The 26,027-nt window shown below is 33.9% G+C and overlaps 2 protein-coding genes and 1 pseudogene across 3 annotated transcripts in view; 2 read left to right on the plus strand and 1 right to left on the minus strand.

The window, feature by feature from the left end:
• The window catches only part of CYP2J2 (cytochrome P450 family 2 subfamily J member 2), a 99,462-nt gene extending 84,740 nt beyond the window's left edge, over nucleotides 1-14,722 (plus strand). Inside the window, exon 10 of the transcript XR_010835219.1 lies at nucleotides 13,850-14,722. The gene's annotated coding sequence lies outside the window, so the exon portion shown is untranslated. The remainder of the gene's footprint in view (nucleotides 1-13,849) is intronic.
• Nucleotides 1-26,027, minus strand: part of HOOK1 (hook microtubule tethering protein 1) — a 59,642-nt gene that overhangs the window by 7,219 nt on the left and 26,396 nt on the right. The window contains exons 9-20 of one of the 2 annotated variants that reach the window (XM_059079893.2): nucleotides 22,309-22,475; nucleotides 15,849-15,989; nucleotides 14,518-14,719; nucleotides 13,593-13,703; nucleotides 11,682-11,769; nucleotides 11,534-11,594; nucleotides 9,749-9,889; nucleotides 7,797-7,890; nucleotides 4,720-4,754; nucleotides 4,083-4,165; nucleotides 3,130-3,230; nucleotides 263-364 (exon numbers count right to left, since the gene is read on the minus strand). In XM_059079893.2, the coding sequence (XP_058935876.1) occupies nucleotides 263-364; nucleotides 3,130-3,230; nucleotides 4,083-4,165; nucleotides 4,720-4,754; nucleotides 7,797-7,890; nucleotides 9,749-9,889; nucleotides 11,534-11,594; nucleotides 11,682-11,769; nucleotides 13,593-13,703; nucleotides 14,518-14,719; nucleotides 15,849-15,989; nucleotides 22,309-22,475 (1,326 nt within the window). The remainder of the gene's footprint in view (nucleotides 1-262; nucleotides 365-3,129; nucleotides 3,231-4,082; nucleotides 4,166-4,719; nucleotides 4,755-7,796; nucleotides 7,891-9,748; nucleotides 9,890-11,533; nucleotides 11,595-11,681; nucleotides 11,770-13,592; nucleotides 13,704-14,517; nucleotides 14,720-15,848; nucleotides 15,990-22,308; nucleotides 22,476-26,027) is intronic. The other variant, XM_059080585.2, reaches the window with a different exon arrangement.
• LOC136793135 (large ribosomal subunit protein eL43-like) lies at nucleotides 13,855-14,139 on the plus strand (annotated as a pseudogene).

Below are 26,027 nucleotides of genomic sequence, written 5' to 3' on the forward strand. Positions count from 1 at the left end.
GACTCTACTAGAAAGAAGGGCTATCTATATGATTGGCTGTTACAGAGGGAGAGACATACAATGCAGCAAGATACATAAACTTGTAGAGGCCCATCTTGTGGGCTTGTGAGATGCTTTGTAATAAGCATACTGAGTGCTAAAACATGACACTACTAACTTTTAAATTCTTGTGAAATTTGATCATTAATGGCAAATACTGACAGCAGTTAATTATATATTGACAGAATAATTAAGAGGAGATGTATGAATATGGAAGTTTTACCTCCAGAATCTCAATTCTTCTCTCTTTCTCTGCCAACTGCTTTCTAAGTAGCATTATTTCAGCTGATGCTGGATTTAATTTGGGGTCTAAAGTTTTTATTACCTGTTTAAAGGAAAAAAACCAAATCTCTTATGTTCACTTTATCTTGTCAAATACTGAAATAAGAACACAGTGTGTAAAATCTGTGTAAAGTGGAACATTATCCAGAAAGTGATCCAGGAGCTAACTATAACTTGTTTTACATTCTAATTTGAGTAACAAAAATAACATTCTACAGGCTAGAAATGATATAAAAATTCAGTACAAAAATGGGAGGATACCCATCTCCAAATCAAATTTCCTTCTCCAGGCTCAGCACTCAGAAATAGTTACTTAGCCTTATCAAGCTTTGAGCACTGAGGTCTTGAAATAACCCCTTTCTACCTTTAACTTGAATCAGATAAATTAAAACATTCTTTTAAATTAATTAAAATGAATTAAATAGTTATATGGGAACTTGCAAACTGTACAAAGTAGGAGTAACTAACACAAAAAAATTCTTAGCAACAATCTTTTACTACCATTATCTAGTTAGATGTAATTCAACATATAAGATAAATATAATAGACATTGATGATTTTGTCTGCAAATTCTAGAGTATTCAATCATATCCATGTAAATTACCAAATGTGAGCAAAAACAAAGTTTGATCAGAATGTTCAGAGACTGAACTAAACTATGTAGGCAGCAGTATGGTAGCAAATCAACTCAGAAATATTAGGTATAAGTTACAAGCAAAACAAGTTTCCAATAATAAGGTCATCTGTATCACCGAATTACAAATCTATTTAAAAAGATTTAAAATTTAATGACAAGAAAATTTCATCTATGTTTATAGAGGTAAAGAAAAAAGACTAGAAAGTAATGTCCCTAAACACTACTGTGGTTCATTCAGAACGATTCACTGCTAAACGTGGCAGGCACTGTGGCAGATGGGGCTGCAGCAGTTTACCAGAGTCAGGGCAGCTGACTCTTATGAAGTACCTCCCCTTATGAAGTACACATTGTAAAAGCAGACACATTAGTTTTTAAATCATAATTTAATTACAAAGAACACATAAAAATTGGTTGCCTCTAAGTGATAGAATGCTCAGAAAATATAGAAAAGTCACAACCATACCTTCTATCATGTACATATGTTACTCTTTTAACCTCTCCCCTGAAATAGTGTAAGGGTAAAAAATGAAATCATGTTTACCAAAAAAGCAACTATTTTTTGCCATATTTGATGATGGCAAGAATACAGTATTCATTGTCACTGCTTTGTCTAGTTATAATACTTTTAGAATATCATGTAGAAATACATGTCAAGCATCTTTAAAATGTTCTTATCCTTTGACCCAATAACTTTTGTTTGATGCATTAACCTAGGAACAAGATTAACATAATAAACCAAAATAAGGGGAAATTTTCTGTATTAATATGTTTCCCGTAGCCTCATTTTTAGGGGCAAAAAAGAAAAAGACATGGAAACAAACTATTTCCAACAATAGGATGTTGACTAAGTAAACAATGATATGTCTACTCAACTGAAAGAATATTATGTAGCTAACTCTTTAATTTTGCAGTCTGCTCCATACACAAGTGTATTGTTTGCTGCTGTATTCACAGTGCTTACCATAACAGGTGCTCAATAAATATGAAGCTACATTTATATAACATGAGGACATTAAGTTTAAAAATACAAATTGCACAATCAAAATCATACGTGATACGATCATACAAATTGGGTGTGTGGGTGTGTTACGGTAAACACTCACAGAGATAATAGGCACTGAAAAAAATGCACTGTTAACAGCAGTTGTCTCTGAGAACCTTTCAATAAATTTTCTACTGAAAGCATTTACACATTTGTAACAGAGACACTGAACTGTGGCAGACTGCCCACATGTTTAGCAAGTCAGCCTCCTGAAGTTGGGTGCAGCCACGTGCCTGAGTTCTGCCCAGTGAAATGCAAGGGAAGAGATTTACACCTGATCGATTATGTATGTCCCTTACGATCTCGGCTTGTCTTCCCTCCTCTGTAGCTGGACAACCTCGAGTGAATCTGAGAACCCCTTAGTGAAGAAGGCTGACCCTTTGTAACTCGGGGGCTCTGAATGACTGCATAGAGTACAGCCCCTCCCACACTGATGACTGAACTTCGTGTGATCAAGAAGGGAACTTCTATATTGCTAAGCCTTGAGATCTTGGGGTGTACCTGTTGCTGCAGGTACTATTTACACCTTAATAAATAAAAAACTTAAACATAAAAAGGGAAGACATGTTAGCAGTATTTTAAGGCTCTGTCATAAAATTCTCTAGAAAAGGGCATATTCACATTCTCTGAGAATACTTACAGTTAATTAGGAAAATATATTCATGGAAATAAAAGATTTTATGAGAACAGTACTTACAGATATTTAAGAAAAAGCATGAAATAAGGAAAAGGATAATTAGTCTGGTGAACATTTAGACTGATCTTTAACTGTCTAATACAGACTTAATGCTAAAACAATTTAAACAAGTTTGCAAAGCTCAATTTTCACAAAGGCAAATGTTCACTGTAAGAGCTAAAGATTACATACCTTACAGTAGTCATTTTCTCTATATGAGGTCACTACAATCAGCATTTAACTGTCCCTATGAAGCCATGTGTAGGATTTTCTGATGCTGATGAGTGAGAGGGAAAGAACATGAAGACTGAGGTGGAGACGCACCAGGAGCCTGACTGGCAAGGCAGGGTAGTGGGGAGCAAAGCGATGTGACACAGATCCAACAAGAGGTGGGATAAGCCCAATTAGAACCCAAGTCACAAAGACTAAAACTCTGAAAGATAAGCCACTCACATTTCTTGCTTTCTCTAAGTACATTTTGTATCTTTCCTCCATTGCTTTCATATCTTCATCTTTCTTCTGAAGAGCAGCTTCAAGTTCATTGATCTTTTGTACTGTTATTGAAAAGAAAATGAAACATGAGCAATTTAAAATACTCCCTCCTCACATAAAAAAATTATATTTTCTAAAGACTGATAATGAGAACTTAGAAGAGAAACATTTTATTTCTTCTTTGTAGTCAATGCTTTTTCTTTCTTTCTTTTTTTTTTTTTGTGGTACGCGGGCCTCTCACTGTTGTGGCCTCTCCCGTTGCAGAGCACAGGATCCGGATGCACAGGCTCAGTGGCCATGGCTCACGGGCCCAGCCGCTCCACGGCATGTGGGATCCTCCTGGACCGGGGCACGAACCCGTGTCCCCTGCATCAGCAGGCGGATTCTCAACCACTGCACCACTAGGGAAGCCCTGTAGTCAATTCTTATCTAAAACTTCTGAACTACACCCAATACATCCCCGATCATTTTGTATTATTTTTTCTTAAAAAATATCTCTAATCTGCTTTACTAAGTTATTTTTCTCCTTTCTATCAAGTATTTCATTGAGCAAATACACCTTACAATGTAAGCACAACCATCACAAAATAAAGCATTCTTTCTACATGTTTGAGGTTCATTTTACTCTGATTATAAATTATTTTATTTACACTTCCATAGTATTAATTTTATTATATTTTACAATGTTTGATACTCCTATATATCAATCAGGTCATTTTATTAGATTTACCTTTTTTTTTGCTTTAGGTTATGATAATTTATTAATTACTTAAATCACTAAAAATTATTATGATTCTTATTTGCAATGTACATATCTGCATTGCCTGAAGACCTTATACACCGTCCTTGCATCCTTCAACTAAAAAAGTCAAGTTTTTACATAAAGTCTGATCCAAGTTTTTACAAATACCTACCATTCTGGTTTACGTCTGGCTGGAGGTCTTCAATGAGCTCTTGTTTCTTCTGTAATTCTTCATGGACCTCCGTTAGTTTTTCCCTAAGTAGTGGAAAGAGCATGGAGCTTTGGAGCCAAACAGACATAAGCATGAAAACTGGTTTCTGCCACATAACATTTGTGGACTGTGGGCAAGTCACTTTCTGATCCTTAGTTTCTTCATCTGTGAAATGGGAATAATACCTGCCAAATATTCTAGGGGTTGGTTATGAGGATGTAAACTGTCCGACACATGGTGGGTGCCAAAAATTTTACAGTTTTCCCCTGGCCACCCTTGCTTCCTAAGAAAGTTAAAGTAAATATTTTATAGGTTAAACATCCCACACTTTCACATAATCTAGTTGTGACAGTTGTCTGCTTTATAAACTCTTCAAATGACACTAGCGATTAAAAAATGTAGGAGTTTGGGATCATCAGCAGGTAGGCGGACCCTTTTACCATGTTCTTCTTTTCACTTTTGGTAGCAGTGGTGAACACTGAATTGGCATCAGCGTTTTTACTTTTAATAAACAAAATCAGAAAAGGATATTAATAACTTCAGAAGCTTTTAAAACCCTTCCCCTCTCATATTTGAAATGAATATCAGTTTTACTTACATATGAGCTTCCAACTTCTGCTTTAGTTTGCTGGACTATAAAAATTAGAAAAAGTTGCTGTAAGATAACTATTGTGACAAAGGTAAGTTTTCCAGACATTGAAATTTCTTTACCTCCTTTTGAAGGGATACTATATAAAATTATAAATGTTTTAAAAATTTGTATTTCTAATAACATACTTTTAAAAACAGAAAATTTTAGGTATATTCTTACTTCAAATAAGAAAGGGAAAGAGAATAGGAAATTAAATTAGGAAGAGTAAGTATAATAGCAGAAAGAAAAATACTTCATATTTTTGAATACAATGAAAATAAAATCTGAACTCAAAGGAAAATAGCAAATGCAAGCTGAATGTGATATATTGAGGAGTATCAAACGTTTAAACTCCTAAAGAATCATCCATCTAAAACACAAATTTTAAGATTTTAGACCTTCACTAAAGAATAGAATTAATGAACAAAAATAATTATCTCTATAATAAAACTTTATCATTATAAATGCAAGCACTTTCAATATTAACATCAAAATGAAGCAATTGGATTTTGTTAAAAAATAAAATTTAAAACACAAAATTTCCTGTTTAAAAGAACAGGAATTTAGATCGCAATACTAGTTCTGTATCATCTACCAAATAGTTTGAAGAGTTTAAAATATATAATCTAAAATGTAATTTGGACACCAATGAATTTTTTTATAAAGATAAATTTAAAATCCTTAAAACACTGCAATCCAAAATGTACTATCCCCAAATGATCCCATTTAAAAATATTTTTTAATGTGGCTTAAAAAAATTTGTATTAGAGAGGTTACAATACCGTATATATGCACATATGAGATGCTGCCATGCATGAGATGATTTCTATTTTCCAAGCCCCCAGGGAAAAAAAGAGAAAATCATATAAAGCATATAAAAGACAGAAAGGAAACTCAACCCTTTCAATCTTCCTTTTCATCTCTTTATTTACTCTCCCTCATCAATACAAGTACAGTTACCTAACATTCTATCCAATCAATATCTAACACACATCTAGCCCTATCTTTTTTTTGGGGGGGTGGAGACAGAAAAAGTTTTATGGAAGGGCCAAGCAAGGAGAATGGGCAGCTTATGCTCAAAAAGCCTGAACTCTCTGACGGTTTTCAGGGAAGAGTTTTTATAGGCAAAATTTTGAGGGAGGGCTGCAGGGTGCATGACCTTTCTCTGATTGGTTGGTGGTGAGGTAACAGGGCAGTGCTCTAGAAATCGTGTGCTCAGCCTGAAGTTACCATCCTCCACCTGGGTGGGGATCTTAGTTCCTGTAGAAGAACTCAGAGATATATTGTTATGTATATCCTTTGAGGAGGAACCAGGACCATGCTTCATCTGCACTGTTGTTTCCTGACTGTTCCTCCTCTGTTTCTGCATTCCCTCCCTTCCCTAATTAGTAACTGTTTGAATCTGCCCTTTAGAACTCAGGTAAGGTCTAGGAGGCCAAAGCCTTTTTTCCTTAAAACATGAAATGGGAGACAGAGAAAGACTTTTGTACCCAGGAGGGCCCTACAGGGTCCCACTCAGTTTCAGGCATGCTTATTGGGATCATTGTTTCTAAGGCTTTTCCATGAGCAGAGCTAGGAAATATGCACACACACACACATACACAATGCACATACACAACATACTTTTTGGTATGTATGTTATAGTCAATAAAAAGGGCTTTTTGTTGAAATGAACATTTTGTCCTTCATTTTGCTTCCTAGACTCCCAATAGCATAGCCCACTGAGGAGCTATTGGCACAAAGCCCATTTAGTATTTTGAAGTCTTTGTGAAGAAAGAAAGCAGTTCTTCAATGTGAGTTTAAGGATCCAACTCCCATTTCAATGTTGTTCATTTTCTCTCTCATATTAGTTCAAAAAAATCTCTGCTTATCCATACCATTTTACAAAGTCTATTTATATTTCCTAAATGCCAAACTTTCATCAAATAATTCTCTTGGGGGACTGTTTGAGATGCAAGCTGTTGCAGAAAAGAAGAGGAAAGAATGGCCTGTAGGCCAGCCCACCTGTGCTTTGCTCTCATTCTGTGAGTTTGCTAGTTGCAAGTCCAGACTAAGAATGAGCTACACAGGTGCTAACACAACAGAAACACACCTTCTTACAAGGGATATTAACAAGAATATGGCCCTGAGTCCTAATTTTAGCTTAAATGCTAGGCTATAAAAGAAGTACAAGGGGCACTAGATTAAGGAAGATTTAGTCTATACTGAAAAGCATGTAAATAGGATGGCAAGTGCAAAAGAATCAAGGGCAGATATTCAGTTTCTGTCACACTTTCCAATGGAAACAGAGGAAAATATTTGCTGTAATACTTGTGTGGTCTTGAAGACAGGTCCAATGTGTCAAGTATGACATCAGCCCTATTTTTTGTTGTGGTTTTAGTTAAATACATTCCTCCCTCAATTATTACTTCTTCTCCTCTCTTCATATAGAGATTGAACTATATAAACATCACTAGTTCTATTCAGATTTAGGCTGTTTGATCTTTTTTAAGTCCTCTTACCTCTGCCCTCACAATTATTTGCCATCAAAAACCATGAGAAATGGCAAGGCCATGAGTCTGTATGAAAGGAGGGAAGAAATAAGGGGTGATGTACTTCAAGACTGCTTTAAGATTTCTGTCCTTTGGAGGCTGATGTGACCTACTTCTTGAATGTTCTTTTGGTAGATATCACTTTCTCATTCTCCCTTTTCCTCTATTCTGACTGCAGATTACTCTCACTAGGGTTTTCTCAGGCCAGTCCTGTTGGGATCCCAGCAAAACTGTGAAGGCCTCAATTGTAGCATGCTCCCAATCAGGAATTACCATGAACTTAAAGGTAGCTGTTGAAATAGGACAGACAGAAATCACCTTCCAATCCATGTGATCAATTTATAGGCGCCAAGTTGGCAAAATCCCTGCATCTGTTATGCACATATATACAGGATTTAAGGGCACCCCCAATGATAAGGGTAGCACTTTCAAATACAAGATTAATTTGGACATCAGGACCTATTACAGAGGGTTCATACATAACAGAATTATCATAACTTTTAAGTTACTTACACTTTCTCCTTCAGACTTGGAGCCTTGTTCTTGCAAAGACTTCTGGAGGTCCTCAATCTGCTGCTGCAATTCTCGAATTTGTTCTTTGTTCAGCCTATTATAAGATGAATCACATGTGTTTATTTGTACTGAAAGTCAAAGTAGTTAAGGATCTATAAAAGTGCATTTATGCAATTTAACTCATAAAGTATACATTTAATAGTAATAACCAAAGCTGAACAATTATCTGTGACTAGGTATAATATATGGTACAGTAGCCTACTTTCAAGGAAATATTCTTTAAAAAAGGACATTTTTATCCTAAAAGCATATATATGCCCACATTTAAAATTTTAAGTTTCTTAATGAGTCAGTGGCAAAACATAACATTTCTGCACTGTACTCACTGGTATAAAAATCAGAAAACTAGCTCAGTTTTCCTTCAGTTGTATTTTTAATGAATGGAAACTAGGTTTCCATTTCTTGTTTCAGATTTCACAGAGTGTTAGGAGAAGAGGAAGGCCACCATTTTCCAACCATTTCTTCATGACTTTTATTTCAAGTAAAGAGATTGGCACTAGCAACTACTGCAGCTTTTTAACTTGGCAAAATCTCATTAAAGATGCATGGGATGGGGGTGGGGTGGAAGGGAGGTCTAAGAGGGAGGGGATGTATGTATACATATAGCTGATTCACTCTGTTGAACAGCAGAAACTAACACAACACTGTAAAGCAATTATACTCCAGTCAAAAAAACAAACAGAAAAAAACCCTGCTTCATTACTGCCCTTGAAGTTACCAGCAAGACAGAGAGAGTTACTATCTGTCTGACTTTCTCTCTTCATATATATATATATATATATATATATATATATATATATATATATATATATATATGACACAACACACCTGCCCATCATGACACTCCATTTTTCCAATATTACAGTTATCACATAATAATTATCTATTCACATGTCTATCTTCCTATATTAACAGCTGAAACTTAGGATCTCCAGTGCTGATATTGAACCATATAAAACAGCAATATTTAATGGTCTCTTCAGAAAGCTAAAACGTTATTTTTCTTTTAACTGCAGTTGATGTAATAGTATACATACAAGTTGAGAGACAAGGTTCCAGTGTCTTTAAAATTCCTGGTGGTCTCTAAGATCCAATAAAGGTTGGTCAGATAAATCCAAATACCTTCATTGTCATTATGCTATTATAAGAGGCAGGTTAGCAAAGTGGTTAAAGAGCACAGACTCTGAAGTCAGATTGACAGAGGGTTCAAATGCAGGATCCAGAACTTACTAGCTGTGTAACTTTGGGCAAGTTACACCTTGCACCTCAGCTTCCTTGTCCATAAAAAAAGAGATAATTATAGTTACTACTTCATAGAGTTATTATGAGAATTTACCGAGTTAATATAAAAAAGTGCTCAGAAAAGTGCCTGGCACTAGTAAGCACCACATAAACGTTATTTTTTTAAAACATTATAATTTTTGAGCACCTCATTGATATCAGATAAGTACACCACTTGCTTTAAACACATTATGTGTAATCTTCATAAGAACCTGCAAATAGGTGTCATCTCCAATTTATAGCTGAGGACACTAAGTGTGAATTTAAGTAACTTGCCCAGTTTAAGTAGAGGTGGGATTCAAATTTGACTCCACAATCTATGTACCATCTATGCACAAGACTCCAGCTGAAAACCAGATTGTCATTTATTCATCTGTTAATTTTTTTATCATTTGTGAAGACATCTAAATGAAACTCAAGAAAAAGCAACTTGCTTTAACAAAGTCTGCTAAAGATAATGGGTAGTGAGAGATGAAAAAACAAAAATCGAAACTTGCGCAAATCCTAATTATTTGAACTACAATGACATCTTCCACTTTTGCAAATCAAGATTCTGTGGTTAGGTAATTAAATCGCTATGACTATCAATTATGAAGGAGTGTGTCAGTCACCTCTGCTCAGTTTCCAATTCATTCATCTTGCGGTGCTTCTGTTCCAGCTGTTCCTGAAGTTCTTCAATACGTTCGTTCTCAGTACCTTCCTGCTGTAATCGAAGCATCTTATTTTCATGTTGCAGTCGAATAAACACCTCCCTGATGTTAAAAAGCAATTAAAAAAATTTTTTTAAGAGCTTTTAAAATTCTTTGCTTTTTAAAAAAGAAAATTCCTGTCCACTCGATAGTTGTCATTTTGAAACGTTACCAAAGCTTCTGAAAGTTCTTAAGACTGTGCATTGTAGGACTATGTATCAAAAAAACAAATGGTAAGTTTTTAAAGGTACAGGTGTAAGATTATATGTCAATAAATGTTTATTATGTAAATCCCTAAGAGATGATGAATTATTTTACTTTGATAATTTAGAAACTATTCACACTAAAGGTAATATATAGCACATCCTTAGAAAACATATAAATAAAAAGCAGTAGATTTAAGAAACTACAGTTTCCTTAAAATTTTTAAGTACACTTTGATGATAATGACAGTCATATGAGTGTCTCTGGACTTTTTGTTTTTAGAAAAAATTTTTATTAAAGGTTTACATACATGTTTTTAAAAATGCAAATGATAGGAATGGTATTAAATAAAAAAGTAATGCTTCCTACCTGCTGCCCTCCTAAATTCCATTCCCCAAAAGCAACTAATTTCAATTAATCACAATATTTGTTCTTCTGAATGCCAGCACCATCACTTTAAAAAATGGCTATTTTTAAATGATTAATATCACTGGATATTACTAACTAAAAAGTGCAAGTTAGTTTCTAGCCCAGCATGTAAGGAGCTCTATCTTAACAGCAAAAAACTGAACAAATTGAAAATCAACAACTTTATAAACATTATGCAAAGTGAAAGAAGTCACTCACAAAAGGACACATATTGTATGACTCCATGTATATGAAATGTCCACAACAAGCAAATCCATAGAGACAGAGTAGATTACTGGTTGCCTGGAGTTGGCGATGGAGGGGAGGCAGGAATGGGGAATGACTGCTAATAGGTACAGGGTATCTTTTGTGGAGGATGAAAATGTTCTAAAACTAGATAGTGATGATGGTTATACAACTCTGTGATTACACTAAAAACCACTGAACTGTATATTTGCAAATGGGTGAATTATATCTCAATAAAGCTGTTTAAATTAGGAGTAGAATTAGAAGTAATTAACAAATAAAACTGTTGCCACAGCAAAGGAAAAGAAAATTTTACACCAGATTAGTCAAATACCTAGAAGTAAACATAGCGGTAAAATACCAAAATAAAAGTTAAGTCAAGAGGAACCTCTAAAATTTGTATTTTATTTAACTCCAGCTTAATCCTCCTGCAATTGACAGCTCCTCTCCTATTTTTTTCACCAGAGTGGATCTGAATGCCAAGTATTAAAAAGGTTTTCCATAGTGTTTAAAAGAGGAAATTTCTGTCCACTCAACAGCTGTCATTTTAAAGTATTACCAAAGAGATTAAGGATAAAAAAAAATAAGTTCAACACAATAAAGGCTGTATTATAAAAACTAGAATATGTTATTCAGCTAGTAAGTGAAATTTTATTTCTGGTAAATTTTTAAGCTTCCATAGTAGCAATAACAATCTGATTTAGAAAGCATAAGCATGAGACAAAGTAATTTTCAAGCCCTATGACTCGTAAAATGGAAAATGTTAAAGGCTTAGAAATTTACAAAAGGAAGAAGAAATCATGTTTCTAATATTAAGTATGGGTTATCAATTAATAAAAACAAGTTTACCTATATTCCACTGGCATAATCTCAGCAGCAAGATTCTCATAGCTTTTTGTAGCAGATGAATCTAAACAGCATCAGTAACAAAAAAATAGATTAACATTTCAGTATATCTACCATTAAAAAAACCTTTTCTAAATGCAGCAAAATTCACCTGTTTGGTTTAGGTGATCCTGTTGTACTTGTGAACATCGAAGCTCTTCATTTGTTTCTTTCAGAGTATCAAGTTGTTCTATTAGTCTCTAAAAAAGAATTGTTTACATAAGCAAAATATTTAATTCTGCCCACAGGCAATTTAGCTTATGCTTAAAATAATTTATCTTAATTTAATTTAATTAATTGTTAATTAATTGTTAGTTAATTGTTCCTTACTTAATTAAAAATGATAATGTTTTAGTTTTAGTGCTCAGGGGTAATTTCTCCTGTATAAATCACATAAATAATAGACTTTATACAACACAAAGCTTGTGATTTTTCCCCATTAGATTATCTTTGAACCAAATGAATGTAATTATGCAAGAAAGCACAAATATGCAACTGTAGAGTTATAAAAAGTACATGGACTTTGGAGGCAAATAGATCATGCCCTGAATTCAGTTTCACTATTTCCAGCTATACTATCCAAGGCAAGTTATTGACTCTTTGGCTTTAGATCTTTATCATCAAAATGAGAATACTGATTCATAAGCCCCTGCAAAGGTGTCTGAGTAGCGAATGAGATAGTTTGTCTAATATCTAGTCTATAGTCTGGTGTGTAAAAGATGCTGGAGACTTGTTATTTCCTTCTATTACTCTAAGTAGCATACTGGAAGTATGAATTTGTGGAAAAACATTATTTCCTAGGGATAGCATGCTAGGACTTCATATCATTGGCTATTTTGACCCAGCTCATATGATCCAGCAATACCATTCCTAGGTATATACTCAAGAAATGAAGGGACTTCCCTGGTGGTCCAGTGGTTGAAAATCTGTCTTGCAATGCAGGAGACGCCAGTTCAATCCCTGGTCAGGGAACTAAGACCCCACATGCCGCACAACAACTAAGCCCGCGTGCCACAACTAGAGAGCCTGTGTGCTCCGGAGCCTGCACACCACAACTAGAGAGAAGCCCACACACTGCAACTAGAGAGAAGCCTGCGCACTACAATGAAGATCCCGCATGCTGCAAGGAAAGATCCCATGTGCTGCAACTAAGACCCAACGCAGCCAAAAAATAAATATTGAAAAAAAAAAAAAAAAAAAAGAAAACACACGTCCACATAAAAACTTGTACATAAATGTTCATAACCACATTATTCATTTAATAGGAAAAAAGTGGAAACAACCCAATGTCCATAAACTGATAAACAGATAAATAAAATGTGGTATATCCATACAATGGATTATTATTCAGCAATAAAAATGAAGTACTGACACATGCTACAACATGGTTGAACCTTGAAAGCATTATGTTAAATGAAGGAATCCAGTCACAAAAACCACAAAGTGTATGATTATATATTCATATATATAATATTCATATATATATATTATATTCATATATTATATTCATATAGTCTATAAAGACAGCAAGTAGATTAATGGTTGCTAAGGCTGAGGGAAGGGGGGCCAGAATGCAGAGTAACTGCTAATGGGCACATGGTCTCTTTTTGGAGTGATGACAGTGTTCTAAAATTTGATTGTGATAATGGTTTCACACCCTGTGAATACACTAAACACCATTGAACTATACCTTTTAAAGGGGTGAAATTTATGGTATATAAATTATATCCTAATAAAGCTGTTAAAAAATTGCATCTATGGTCCTTGCTCTCAAGGAGCTGACAGTCTAGAGCTGGAAAACATGCACTGAGACATGACCTAGGCTCTGTGACATCATCTTCCCATATGAAGGAAACTTACAAAACCGCATAAAGAATGTCTTCAAGACTTTCTTTTATATCACCAATTTCAACTTGGAGAAAGACAGAACTGATTATATCACTTCCATTCTTAAAACAGCAAGGATAGTATTAAAAACTAAAATAAGACATACATGTTATATATCAATTATATTTATGCTTACCTCTTTTTCCTTAAGTAAAGCTTCGTGTTTTTCTTCAAGCCGCTTCATTTCAAATGCTAGTGTGTCCGCCCTTTTGGATTCAGAGGAAAGTTTAACATGAAGATCCTGAACCTTTTATCGGAAACAAAAATAAAAAATAAGAGTATATAATATTGATAGCTTTTCAGAGTTCAATAAATGAGAAACTGGAAATAAAATTTATAGTAAGATTATAGTCTAATTCTAAATATTTGTGGACTCTCTGGGCTTGGTCCTAGGTTGCGGCGACGTGGCTAAACGCATCGAGAAGGTTGGAATTGTGGGTAAATACGGGACCCGTTATGGTGCCTCCCTCAGGAAAATGGTGAAGAAAACTGAAATCAGCCAGCATGCCAAGTACACTTGCTCCTTCTGTGGCAAAACCAAGACGAAGAGATGAGCTGTGGGCATTTGGCACTGTGGTTCCTGCATGAAAACGGTAGCTGGTGGTGCCTAGACCTACAATACCACTTCTGCTGTCACAGTAAAGTCTGCCATCAGAGGACTGAAGGAACTGAAGGACCAGTAAAGCACAACCATTTGAAATGTTGCTAGCCTATAAAAATGGGTTAATTTATGCAACAAAAAAAAATATTTGTGGAAATGGCATGTAGATAAGAAGAATAAACATAAGTTTTAAAATACACAAATAATAACTTAGCAAAAACAAAAATCAGCCTTCTACACTGTTTATCTAGGTTGTTTGATAAATAGCAGAAGAGAATATTTTAGGTTATAACTCCATTCTCTAGGCATTTATCACTGGTTACCAAAAATACTAATAAAACAATAAAAATGTCCAAAAAATATACAAGCTCAGAAGCCAACAAAAATGTAAAAGACTTAGATAACTCAAAGTTGAACTCTTTCAATTTTGCTGATTTAAAAAATCAAGATATTTTCTTACCTGTCTCTTGTATGTTTCTAACTGTGTACGTGCTGCATTTGCCTTCTTTAATTCTTCTTCTAAGCTGACTGTATTATGCATATACATCATGTTTGTTTCCTGTAAAGTTTTCACCTGCTTGCGAAGGTCATTCAGATCTTGTAGCTTCTGACGATATATCTCAACTGTTGACTCCAGTTTATTAGCTTTATCAGAGGTAGCCCTATAATAACAAAGACTAAACATTACTGTGTAAAAACTAGTAAGTACACATAACAATGTTATTCTGGCTGCAAAATGAGTCTTCCCAGTGAACTATCGATTGGTTAAAAAAAAAATGAGAGGGACAGAGAAAAGAAATCATAAACTTTGAGAGAACTTTGGAGACAGACTCAGGCCTAAAACTGTCTAAAGTTCAACCCTTCTGTTATAAAGTCATCAAAATAAAAATGCTTCAAATTTGACAAACTGAATTATCAAACTATTTTATATATCAGAAAAATGTATAAAAAAAGAATGGTTTTCTAAATATAATTGAACAATTCTGAGCTGCTCTGTAGCTTACAGGCCAATTGTGCTTTGTGCATAATATTTAACGTAGTTTTGCGCTAAGTATATTATATACTAAGGAAGTTGACTCAACTTATAATTTGTTTAGCAAAGCACTTCTCTTTAGAGTTGTGCTTACCTGACAACTGGGCTAGAGCAAAAATAAATAAACCAAACCACTTCAATAACACATGCAAGTTCAAATTAATGGTTATAAAGATTTTGTTTAAAATAAGGACATTAAAAGCTGTGCAAGAAAATGGCTGATTAAGAAAATTTAACAGAAAATATAAAAATCATGTGGATAGACTACTTGCTTTGGTAACATTTTACAGACAAAAACTAAATATAAATTTTATATTGTCAAAGACTATAAGACAAACCTGATATAACCTTGAAATAAATGCTAGGATTCTTATTTATATTTTATCAAATGTCAAAATATGGTTTGTGACTGCATTTCCTTACACAAAAATTTCACAAGATATACTAGTAAGCACAAGAAGATCAAGCCAAATGTATCTAAAAGTAACTCAGCTTACAAATTTTTAAGAAAAAGGTATCATTTTCTTAAATGAGAAATATGAAAAAGGTTTATGAAACTGTCCTAACAAGAATATTATCCTTAAATGGTGCATAACTAGCAACAAGCATAAAAGAAGTAAAGACTAGGAGGCTGGATAAAAACTGATCAATACTTGACACATAGGGAAAACTCTAAGAATCCCTGATTAAAACATGAAATACTGAAATGACTAAGTAATAATTTAGAAGTGACATAATTACATTTAGACATGCCATACCTAAGAACATCTATTTCATCTTTCAGGGCTCTTGTTTCCTCAGCAAGACTAGTCAATTCATCATTCCTATGTTGAAATTCAATTAATTGCTTTTCAAGTTCTTCACAGTGAACACGGTAATCATCTTTTGCAGCTTCGAGCCTTGCATAAAGAAAACAAGTATTTATAATGCAATTTCCATTATTTGTTTTCTTACTGAGATATGAGCTTAGCAAAACTTACTTCTAAAATGTTTTTTTTTTTTGGATTCTGCATTCAAAAGAAGAAAAACTAAAGGAATAAGGTACTTTTCAGCTCTTGGTTTCAAAACAGACTTGAGAAGCAAATGATGTTCAGAATTTTCATTTTTACTTCTAAAACACTGAGCTTGGTTTTCTAGTTCAAACAGGAATTTTAATTTCAAAAGATGAGGAGAAAATGTATATATTAAAGTTATCCAAAAATATACATAGCGTGCAAAGTAGTAAAATATTAACTCAAAGTATAGACTATAATAAAGAATAAATACCTCAAAGCCTAGAGCAACAACAAAAACTAAAATGACAATACATTTGATCAACTGAAAATAATGCAAAAAAGGAAGAAAAATAAACCCAAGACTAGATATAACAAAAATAGAAAATTAATAGACCTAAGTACAGCCATGTCAAAAATTACATAAAAGTCAAATGGACTGAACATACCAATTAAAAAGGCAGAGATTATCAGATTGGATAAAAAGAGCAAGGCTCAGACATATTTTAGTTACAAGAAACATTTTAAATATAAAGACACAATATATTAAAAGTAAAAAGATGATGGGGCTTCCCTGGTGGCGCAGTGGTTGAGAGTCTGCCTACCGATGCAGGGGACACGGGTTCGTGCCCCGGTCCGGGAAGATCCTACATGCCATGGAGCGGCTAGGCCCGTGAGCCCTGGCCGCTGAGCCTGTGCGTCCGGAGCCTGTGCTCCGCAACGGGAGAGGCCATAACAGTGAGAAGCCCACGTACCGCAAAAAAACAAAAACAAAACAAAACAAAAACAAAAAACAAAATACTTAACTTAGTGCCTGGAACATAATGTGTTTGCAATTAAAGTTATGATCAATATTAAAAAAAAAAAACAGTAAAAAGATGAAAACAAGTACCATGCAAACAGTAAGCAAAGAAAGCTGGGGTGGTTATATTAACTTCAAAAAAATTTTTAAGACAAAAAGTATTACCAAAGATAAAGAGAGACAGTTCATAATTATAAAAGGGTCAATTTATCAGAAAGACATATAAAGGTATATATAAGTAAAAACAGAATTTTAAAATAAAGCAAAAACTGACAGAATCAGAGATCCACAAATCGATAATTATTGTCGAAAATTTTAACATCAGTCTCCTAATAAATGATAGTACTAAACAAAAATGTCAGTAAAAATACAGAAAAGATCTGAATAACATTATTAACCAGTTTGATAAAATTAATATTTATGATACAAGTCAGTCAATAAAACAGAACACACATTCTTTGCAAGTACACATGGAACACTCACAATACAACATATGATGAGCAATAAAACAAGTATCATAAATATTAAAAGATTGATGTCTCATGGAATATGCTCTCTAACCACAAGGAAATTAAATTAGAAATCAGTCACAATACGAAGTCTGTAGAAAAGCCTTAAATATTTAGAAATTAAACAACACATTTCTAAATAATTCCCGAGTCAAAGAAGAAATCACAAGGGAAATTAGAAAATATTTCAAACTGAATAATAATAGAAACACAATCAATCACATTTGGGGGATCCAGCTAAATCAGTGCTTAGAGGAAAACTTACAGCTTTAAAGGCTAATTTTAGAAATGAAGAAAGGCTTAAAATCAATCATCTAACTTGAAGAGGCTATAAAAAGAAGGGCAAATTAAATCCAAAGGAAGTAAAATAAATAAAGAACAGAGATCTAAAACTTACAATATGGAAAGTTAATAAAGGATGTTTGAAAAGATTAATAAAATTGATGAACCTCTAGCAAGAGTGACCAAGAAAAATGAGAGAAAACACAAATTACCAGTATCAGGAATGAAAAAGGAAATACCACTACAGCTCCTACAGTCACTAAAGGGACAATAAATAGAATATTATGAACAACTTTATGCCAATAAATTCAACAACTTAAATCAAATAAACATATACCTTGAAAAAAACAATTTAGCAAACTGACATAAGATGAAACTGAAAATCTGAAAAGCCCTATGACCATTACAGAAATTACATGTGCCATTAAAAGCCCTTTCACAAAGAAAGCCACAGATCCAATTGTTTTACTGATAAATTCTATCAAATACTGAAGGAAAAAATAGTATCATTCTTAGATAAACTCTTTCAGAAAATAGAGGAGAGAATACTTCCTAATTATTCTATGAGACTAGCAAAACTGATAACAAAACCTGAAAGACATTACAAGAGAAAAAAGTTACAGACCAATATCTGTTATAAAGACAGACACAAAAATACTTTCAACATATTAGCAAACCAAATCAGTCATATGTATATAAGATAATAAAATATGAACAATTGGTTTTCCCTGGAATACAAGATTTTTTAACATTCAAAAATTAATCATATTAAGAGTGAAAAATAAAAACCAAACCATCTTCTCAAGATGCAGAAAAGTCATTTGACAAAAAATCAACACCAATTAATGATAAAACTTGTAGCAAGGCAGAAATAAAGGAAGAACTCCTTCAATCTGATAAAAAGCAAATTTAAAAACTCTACAGCTAGCTTCATAATTGACAGTACTTAATTGAACATTTTCTCCTAAGACCCAGAACAAAGCAAGATGTTTGCTCTTGCTCAAAACAAAGAAGATAAATACAAGGCAGAAATAATACAAGGAAGAGGTAAAGCTCTATTAATAGACAAGGTGACTGTAGATTCCTTAGAATTTTCTACTACAATAAACAACTAAAAGAATCAATAAGGGAATTAAGAAACTTTGCAAGACAGAAAGGTTTCAAAATACAAGACACAAGTTTCAAGATACAAGATAAAAGTTTCAATATACAAAGATCAATTGTATACCTATATATTAGCAGTAACTTTTCAGAATAATGTTTTAATTGTATTTGTAACAGCAAAAAAATTAAATATTTGGGAATAGAATTAACAGAAGACATACATAAACTATGATGGAAATAACAAAACATTGCTAGAGAAATTAGACTTAAATAGACGAAGATACTACATTCATAGACAGAAATTCTCAATATGGTTAAGGTATCAATCACATACAATGCAAATCATAATCTCAAAAGGTTGGGTTTTTTCTTTTTTTATAGAAACTGACTAAAAAAGCAAAGGTTATAATAGCCAAAACAAATTTTGAGAAGAAAGAACAAAGTTGGAATATTCACATTACCTGATTTTAAATGACTTACTCTAGGGCTATAGTGATCAAAATTGTGTCTTATAGGCATAAAGATAGAAAAATTGATCAATGGGAAAAAACTGAGTCCAGAAAATGACCCAAATTTTATGGATGTATCATTTTTCACAAAGATGCCAAAGCAATTTGAGAGTAAAATAAATTTCTTTTCAGCTGATGATATTGGAACAACTAAATACTCATAAGGAAAATAAAGCTTCACATCCACACCTCACACTAGTTTCAAAAAATCAGTTCAAGATGGATCACAGACCTAAATGTGAAAGTTAAAACTATAAAGATTCTAGAAGAAAATAGTAGAGTGGATTTTTACAACAAGAGTAGACAAAGATTTCTTGGACAGTGCTCAAAAAGCACTAATCTTAACAGTATCGATAAATCAGACTTCATCTAAGTTAAGAACTTTAACTCTTTCAAAAATACCATTTGAAAAATGAAAAGGCAAGTCACAGAATGGATGAAATATTACTACCTGTATATCTAACAAAGATTCTGTATCCAGAATATATATTTTTAAAACTCCTACAACTCAGTAATAAAGACAAACAACCCAATTTAAAAATAGGCTAACAGTGTGAAGAGACGATTCACAAAGTAAGATATATTGCCAATAAGCACAAGAAAAGGGGCTTACCATATCATTAGTTATCAGGAAAATGCAAATTAAAGCCACAATTCAACACCCTTAGCACATCCCCTGGGATAACTAAAATTTAAAAGCCTGATAAAGCCAAGTTATGTTATACAGGCAGAGTAACTAGAGCAACCAGCAGCAAACACTGCTGGTGGGAATGTAAAACAATATGACCACTTTGGGAAATGGTTTGCCAGTATCTTTTAACATTAAACACAGACATAATGTGTAACTCAGCAATACCAGTTCATTCACGTATTTGCCAATGAGAAATGAAAAAATATGTTCACAAAAAGTCTTATACTCCAATGTTCATACCAGCTTTATTTATATTAGCCAAAATCTGGAAACTCAAATGCCCATCTAAAGGAAAATGAATAAGCAAAATGTATCATAATGAGAAATAATTCTATATAATGGAATACTACTCAGCAATAAAAAAGAATGAACTCCTGATATATTCAGCAACATCTGTAAATTTCACAAATATGCTGAGCATAAGAAGCCAGTCACCAAATAATTCATATTGCAATTCAATTTATAAGCAGTGCTAGATGAGAGAAAACATATCTAGAGTGGAAAATAATCAGAAGAGTAATTACTCTCTGAGAGATAGGGATTGACTGGGAAGGGGCATAGGGGAACTTTCTGTAGTGATAGAAATGATCTATCAAACAATAAAAATGTGAGTTACAAAAATGTATGCATTTGTTAAAACATGCCAAATTGTACTCAGTATTTATTTTCACAATATGCAAATGCCATCTTAAAAAAAAAAAGAACTGTAAACGTACTGAAGTCTAGGATTAGTTTGCTTCTTACAGAGGTATGGGTTAACAATTCTTACTTCCTATGTGTTTTGGGATTGAGTAAATGAGAAAATGTCCTGAGGAAAATGGAAGCCAGGTTTCTCACTGTTGGAGAAGGGAGTTACAATATGGAAATGGAGAAAATCAGAATGAACCTTGCAGTCACTGGACTAAAATGGAAGATGATAAGATGAACTCATTGTTCATAACTGTAGGTATGAAAATAAATGCAGATATGTGCATATACGCATGTATGCGAACATGGACTGGTATGAACCTGTGCAAGCGTATTTCCTAGCTCTGTACACCAAGGTGGCTCAGAAGCAATGACAGAAAATTTCATCTGGAGCATAGGTCTTTGTTTCTAAATAACATTCTCCACTAAAAGCAATCAAGGCTTCTTGGAGAAATGGCTGATTCTAGAGTTGAGGAAGAATAAGAAGAGTCTGGAACATTTTGTTGTGCCAGTAAGTAAGAAAATACTCAAAGAAGGACAGCATCATGTTGAAATTGAAAGGTTTCTCAGTGGTCAAATCTGGGACAATTTAAACATCAAAACAAATGATGACAGTAATGAAACTACTGTCCATTGAATATCCATTACTATCAATAAATGAATCCATTTACTAAATGCAATGCATTATCCTGGATTAGATTCTGAACCAAGAAAAAAATTACCTATAAAGGACACTGAAATAGCTGCTGGAATTTGAATATGATCTGTGGATTAGATAATGATATTGTATCAACGACCAATTCACTAATTTTGATCACTATGCTATAATTTATAAAAGAATATCTTTGTTCTTAGGAAATACATACTGAAGTATATAGGGGTGAAGGGGCATGTCTCCAATTTACTCTCAAATGGTTCCAAAAACTAATGTGTGTGCATATATATATATATATATATATATATATGTGATTATGTAAAGAGACTGCTAAAGCAAATGAATAAAACTGTAAAACAACTGTCAAATCTGAATGAAAGGTATAAAGGAGCTCCTTATACTATTTTTGCAACTTTTTTGTTAAGTTTGAAATCATATCAAAATAAAGTAACAACAACAAAAATACATACAGTACAACTGGAGTACCTACTCTCAAGGCCTTATAGTGCAAGGCTCAGTGGTAAGCACATAAGAGTCAATCAATTTTTATTAAAGGTTAGATGTACACTTTTTTTTAAAGAAGAAATATAAAAGTTTATATGAAAAGCATCTTCTTTAGCTTAAGATTTACATATTTTCCATTTATTACCAAGTTCCTTCTCCTATGTAAGAAACTCCCCCTTCTCCCCAGGCTTCAGCAATCACTCCTTTAAACTACTCTTGGACTTGCCTATTGCCTTCACTTGGCCCTTACCACACATTATTTTGAATTGTTCTGTTTTTTACATATGTATCCTACTTGCCAAACTAGACTGTTAGCCCTATGAGGGCAGGAACCACTTACACCATTCAGTATTTTCAACAGTATTTTTAGGATACTAATCCTAAACATACTTTGTAATGCTTAAAAATTAGTTGTTGATATTATGATTTTTTAGCTACTATTTTAATAAAACTGTATAAAATGATTTCCACTACAAATGTTACCTGAAGTTTTCTTCCTGTAATTGTTCTAGTTGCAACTGTGCATGAAAATACTTTTTTGCAACCATTGTATTTGGATCATCAAAAGAGCCATCCAACTGGTCAAGTTTTTCATTCATCATCTCATTCTCAGAAACCAGCGAATTCTTTTCATCTTGAAGTGCTGTCACCTAAAAAACAAATACACAAACATAAGCATCAATAGCAAAAAAGCTTAGAATAAATCTGACCAAGCCATTAAATAGCTTGGTCAAGCAGAATAGATAATTTCTAAGGATCCTTAGAACTCTGGAGTTCTGGGTCTGGGAGATTTGGGTCAAGAAGAAATCAACTTTCTTAATACAGAGAAAACAGAGTTAATACATATAAGAATATCTTTCAAACGTTATGCTTGCTTTAGTTCTGAGAAGAAAATGTTTCTAAGTCTCTAAAATCTCTCAATACCAATGAACTTCAAAAAATTAATTTGTTTCCCTTTAGGTATTAATTTTTAGGATGCTGGTACCTAGTAAGCCAAAATATACACACATATATACAAAGTTACCATTTTAGGTTCCTGGTAGAAAATTACCAGTTACTCATCATGTCTTCAGGCAATAGGCACATTATTTGGTTAATGAATCAGTAACAAAAACCTGAATTGAAATCAACTGCACACCGAAACTATTTAAAATGGATACAAACATGTAACTTTAGAATCACATCAACATCAGCTCTTGATACAATTTTTAATTTTACTTACATATTTATGTTAACAAGCATGATTTGCTCTGTTTTATTTTTCATTTAAAAACATCTTTAAAAATTTACAGCTAAGGCTGTGACCTTTTATAAGACTAGAAGTTTATGTGTGATTTTATTAAGATTAGTTTGAAAAAAGGTTGACCTCCCATAACTTGTAATATATTATTGCACAAGTTTGCTATTTATATTTTCAAAAGGTATAATCAATTCAGTCTAGTTATGGGAATGGGACTACATATTGACACACCAAGCTAATAACAGGAAATTAAAATCAAATTATAGTCTTAAATACAGTGTAGGCAAGTTACAAACACTGTCCTCCAAATGAGGAACACAAACAAAGGCTGGGAAACTGTTCGCAGACAGACTAGGAGGAAACAGTTTCTCTTCCTAAATTCAGCGCATGCATCCATTCTTGTCATGCAAGCCTATGACCTGTCATGTACAATCCTAAGTGTTTGGGATACAAAAAAGAATGAAAGGTTGTGCCCTTTTAAGATTGTTACAGCAGAAATGTAAACAATTACAGGACAGAAAATGTGGTGCTTTGGTGGAAGTATACTATGGGGGGTTGGAGGCCCACAAGGAAAAGAATATCTCGTTCTAGCTTGAAGGTAGGGGCTGTTGTAAAAAGACTGGTAGAGGAGAAACAATACCCTGTCTTCAAACTGGGTACGAATCCCCTGAAGGAGGGAGAGGAGCATGGGCAAACTTAGTTTTCAATACCTAGTGGGTAACCAACCTTGTTCCTACCCATGCTTTACACTGTGGTTCTAGAGCCACCTTTATCACAGATATGAAGGAGGGGGTATTAAACATGCGAATTCCTTGGAGCCATTCCAGATGGGTGACTTAGAGTGTCCAGTGGTGGTTCTAGGCATCTCTTTTAACAAGATGCCATGGTGATATTTTGTTTAGGTTCACTCTGTACCTGCCTCCGTCCCTTTCTGTTTCTCTCTGTCTCTGTCTCTCTCTGAGCTATTTAAAAGAGACAGAAAGTTCAAAAAGATAAAAAAGAAAAAGCTCAAAAATAATACTCATATTCTCACATCACTCAGACTTAATATTTTTATCATAATTGTTTATTTTAAAAATTAAAATATAAAGTAAACTTCTGTAGCTGGAGTCCTCTTTATCACATTGTGCCCAGTCGCACATACTTTGTAGACACCTTAAGTATGAAAATTACTGCCTCATTGACTCTTATACAATGCTGGGTAAAAGTATGCTTTTCTCTAACATACTAGAAGCAAGAATACCCAGCCTCTGTTACTGCAGTAAGTGAAGCAGTGTTACTTACTGCTGCCAGGTGATATGAATAATGACTTGGAAAGGCAGATAAAGAGCGGTTGATAAACCTGTCCTAACTTGCCCCAAGGCCCCATAATCATGTTGGACCAAAACTACGTGAAAATTTCTCAAAACTTTACATCAAATTCTCACGTGGATATTTTTTCTTACTTTTTTTAAAGTACGCATAATCAGGCCTTACTCCTGACTTAGTGAGTCACCAGTATCTATAACCATAATTTACACAGAACTCACACAGATCTTTATTTAAATGGATCGAGCTTCATCACCAGATCTTTCACTACAGAATCTCCTCTGTTCTTGCATTCTTTATTCGGATTAAAACATGTTTGCTAACTGGATTGTTGTCAATGAGTAGTTTTTTTTCAAGAAGGGGAGTTTGCACCTGCACTCCTCAGTTAATGCTGTTTCCCTGCCTCAGCATTTTGTGGATATTGCTCTTCTATATTCCGGCATGGAAGTTGTAGGGGAGCCTGATTTTCTTATCTTTGTGGGTGATTTACCTTATCTACTTGACTGACTGAGTTGTTTTTCCTTTATTCTTGAAGTCTGATAGCTTAACTAGGCTAAGGCTTGGTGTCAAACATTATTCACTGATTTGTTTCTATCTAGCTGCAATTTCCTTTTAAATCTTCACTTTGTTGTCCTACCACCTAGTCTATTCTATTGATGTGTTCTTATGAAATTGTAATACTAAATGAAGTGAAAGTTATTTTCTAAGCTTGGCTGTTGTCTTTTACATGCTCTAATCTGTTTTTGGTTTTAGTCTGTAATGTTCACAGAGATGTCATGCTTTGATTCTTTTCATCTAGTTCATGTTTTGTGGGCAGTCAAGATGCCCTGTTGGTTCTGGCACAGTGTTGAAGACTTCCTGGACATCCTTTCCACTGTAACCCATGGCCCAGTATGTTCTCCCCTCTGGGTAATAGTTGGGACTGTCTTTTCTCCACCTCTCTATATAGCCTTGTGAATGGTCAGGGAAGATAGTGGTGGGAGTGGGGGGCATGGGGGCAGCTGAGACAATGGGCGATCTTTTTGTAGCACCTGGGCTAGGCTCTCACTTCTGAGGTTTAACTACTTCATACCAGGGTGGTAAGAAGTATATTTCATGCCCATGGAGAAATTCCTTTGGGCATCAGACTGTTTCCCCAATTCAGTGTGTGGCCTTACAGCCTTTGTTCCTATCAGAAAGAGTCAGGCCCTTAGTTTCTTCTTAGCCATCATTTCCACTCTTCCCCAGTCCAAAGAAAATGAAGAACTCATAGTGGTGTGAACTTCCTTCTGATTGGGTAGATTACTGTGAGAAGTCTCAAGATTTTTGTTGATTCCCCTGCATGGGCTGGGGATGAAGGAAGAACAGCAGGTTCCTGCCATGCAGCACCTCTGTCAACATCATATGCCTGCTTCTTTCCTTGATTACTAGCTTTTAATTTAACTTCATTAGATTATGCCCTTTTGTTTGTTCACCTGCCCTTGGTGAATTTCTTTGCAGCTTATTTTTCTTTTTTGGTTCATTTGGTTGGGTATTCAAAAATAATTCCCCCTAAATTTTAGAATCACTTTCAAGTGACATATGATTAAAAGTAAACATTTTTCAAAAATAATTTTCTTTATAAAATTGGGGTATGTATCCATATACACCTGTGTGAAATTTATATTGTTAAATT

This window comes from Kogia breviceps, chromosome 1, assembly GCF_026419965.1.
Source record: "Kogia breviceps isolate mKogBre1 chromosome 1, mKogBre1 haplotype 1, whole genome shotgun sequence".
NCBI lineage: Eukaryota > Metazoa > Chordata > Mammalia > Artiodactyla > Physeteridae > Kogia > Kogia breviceps.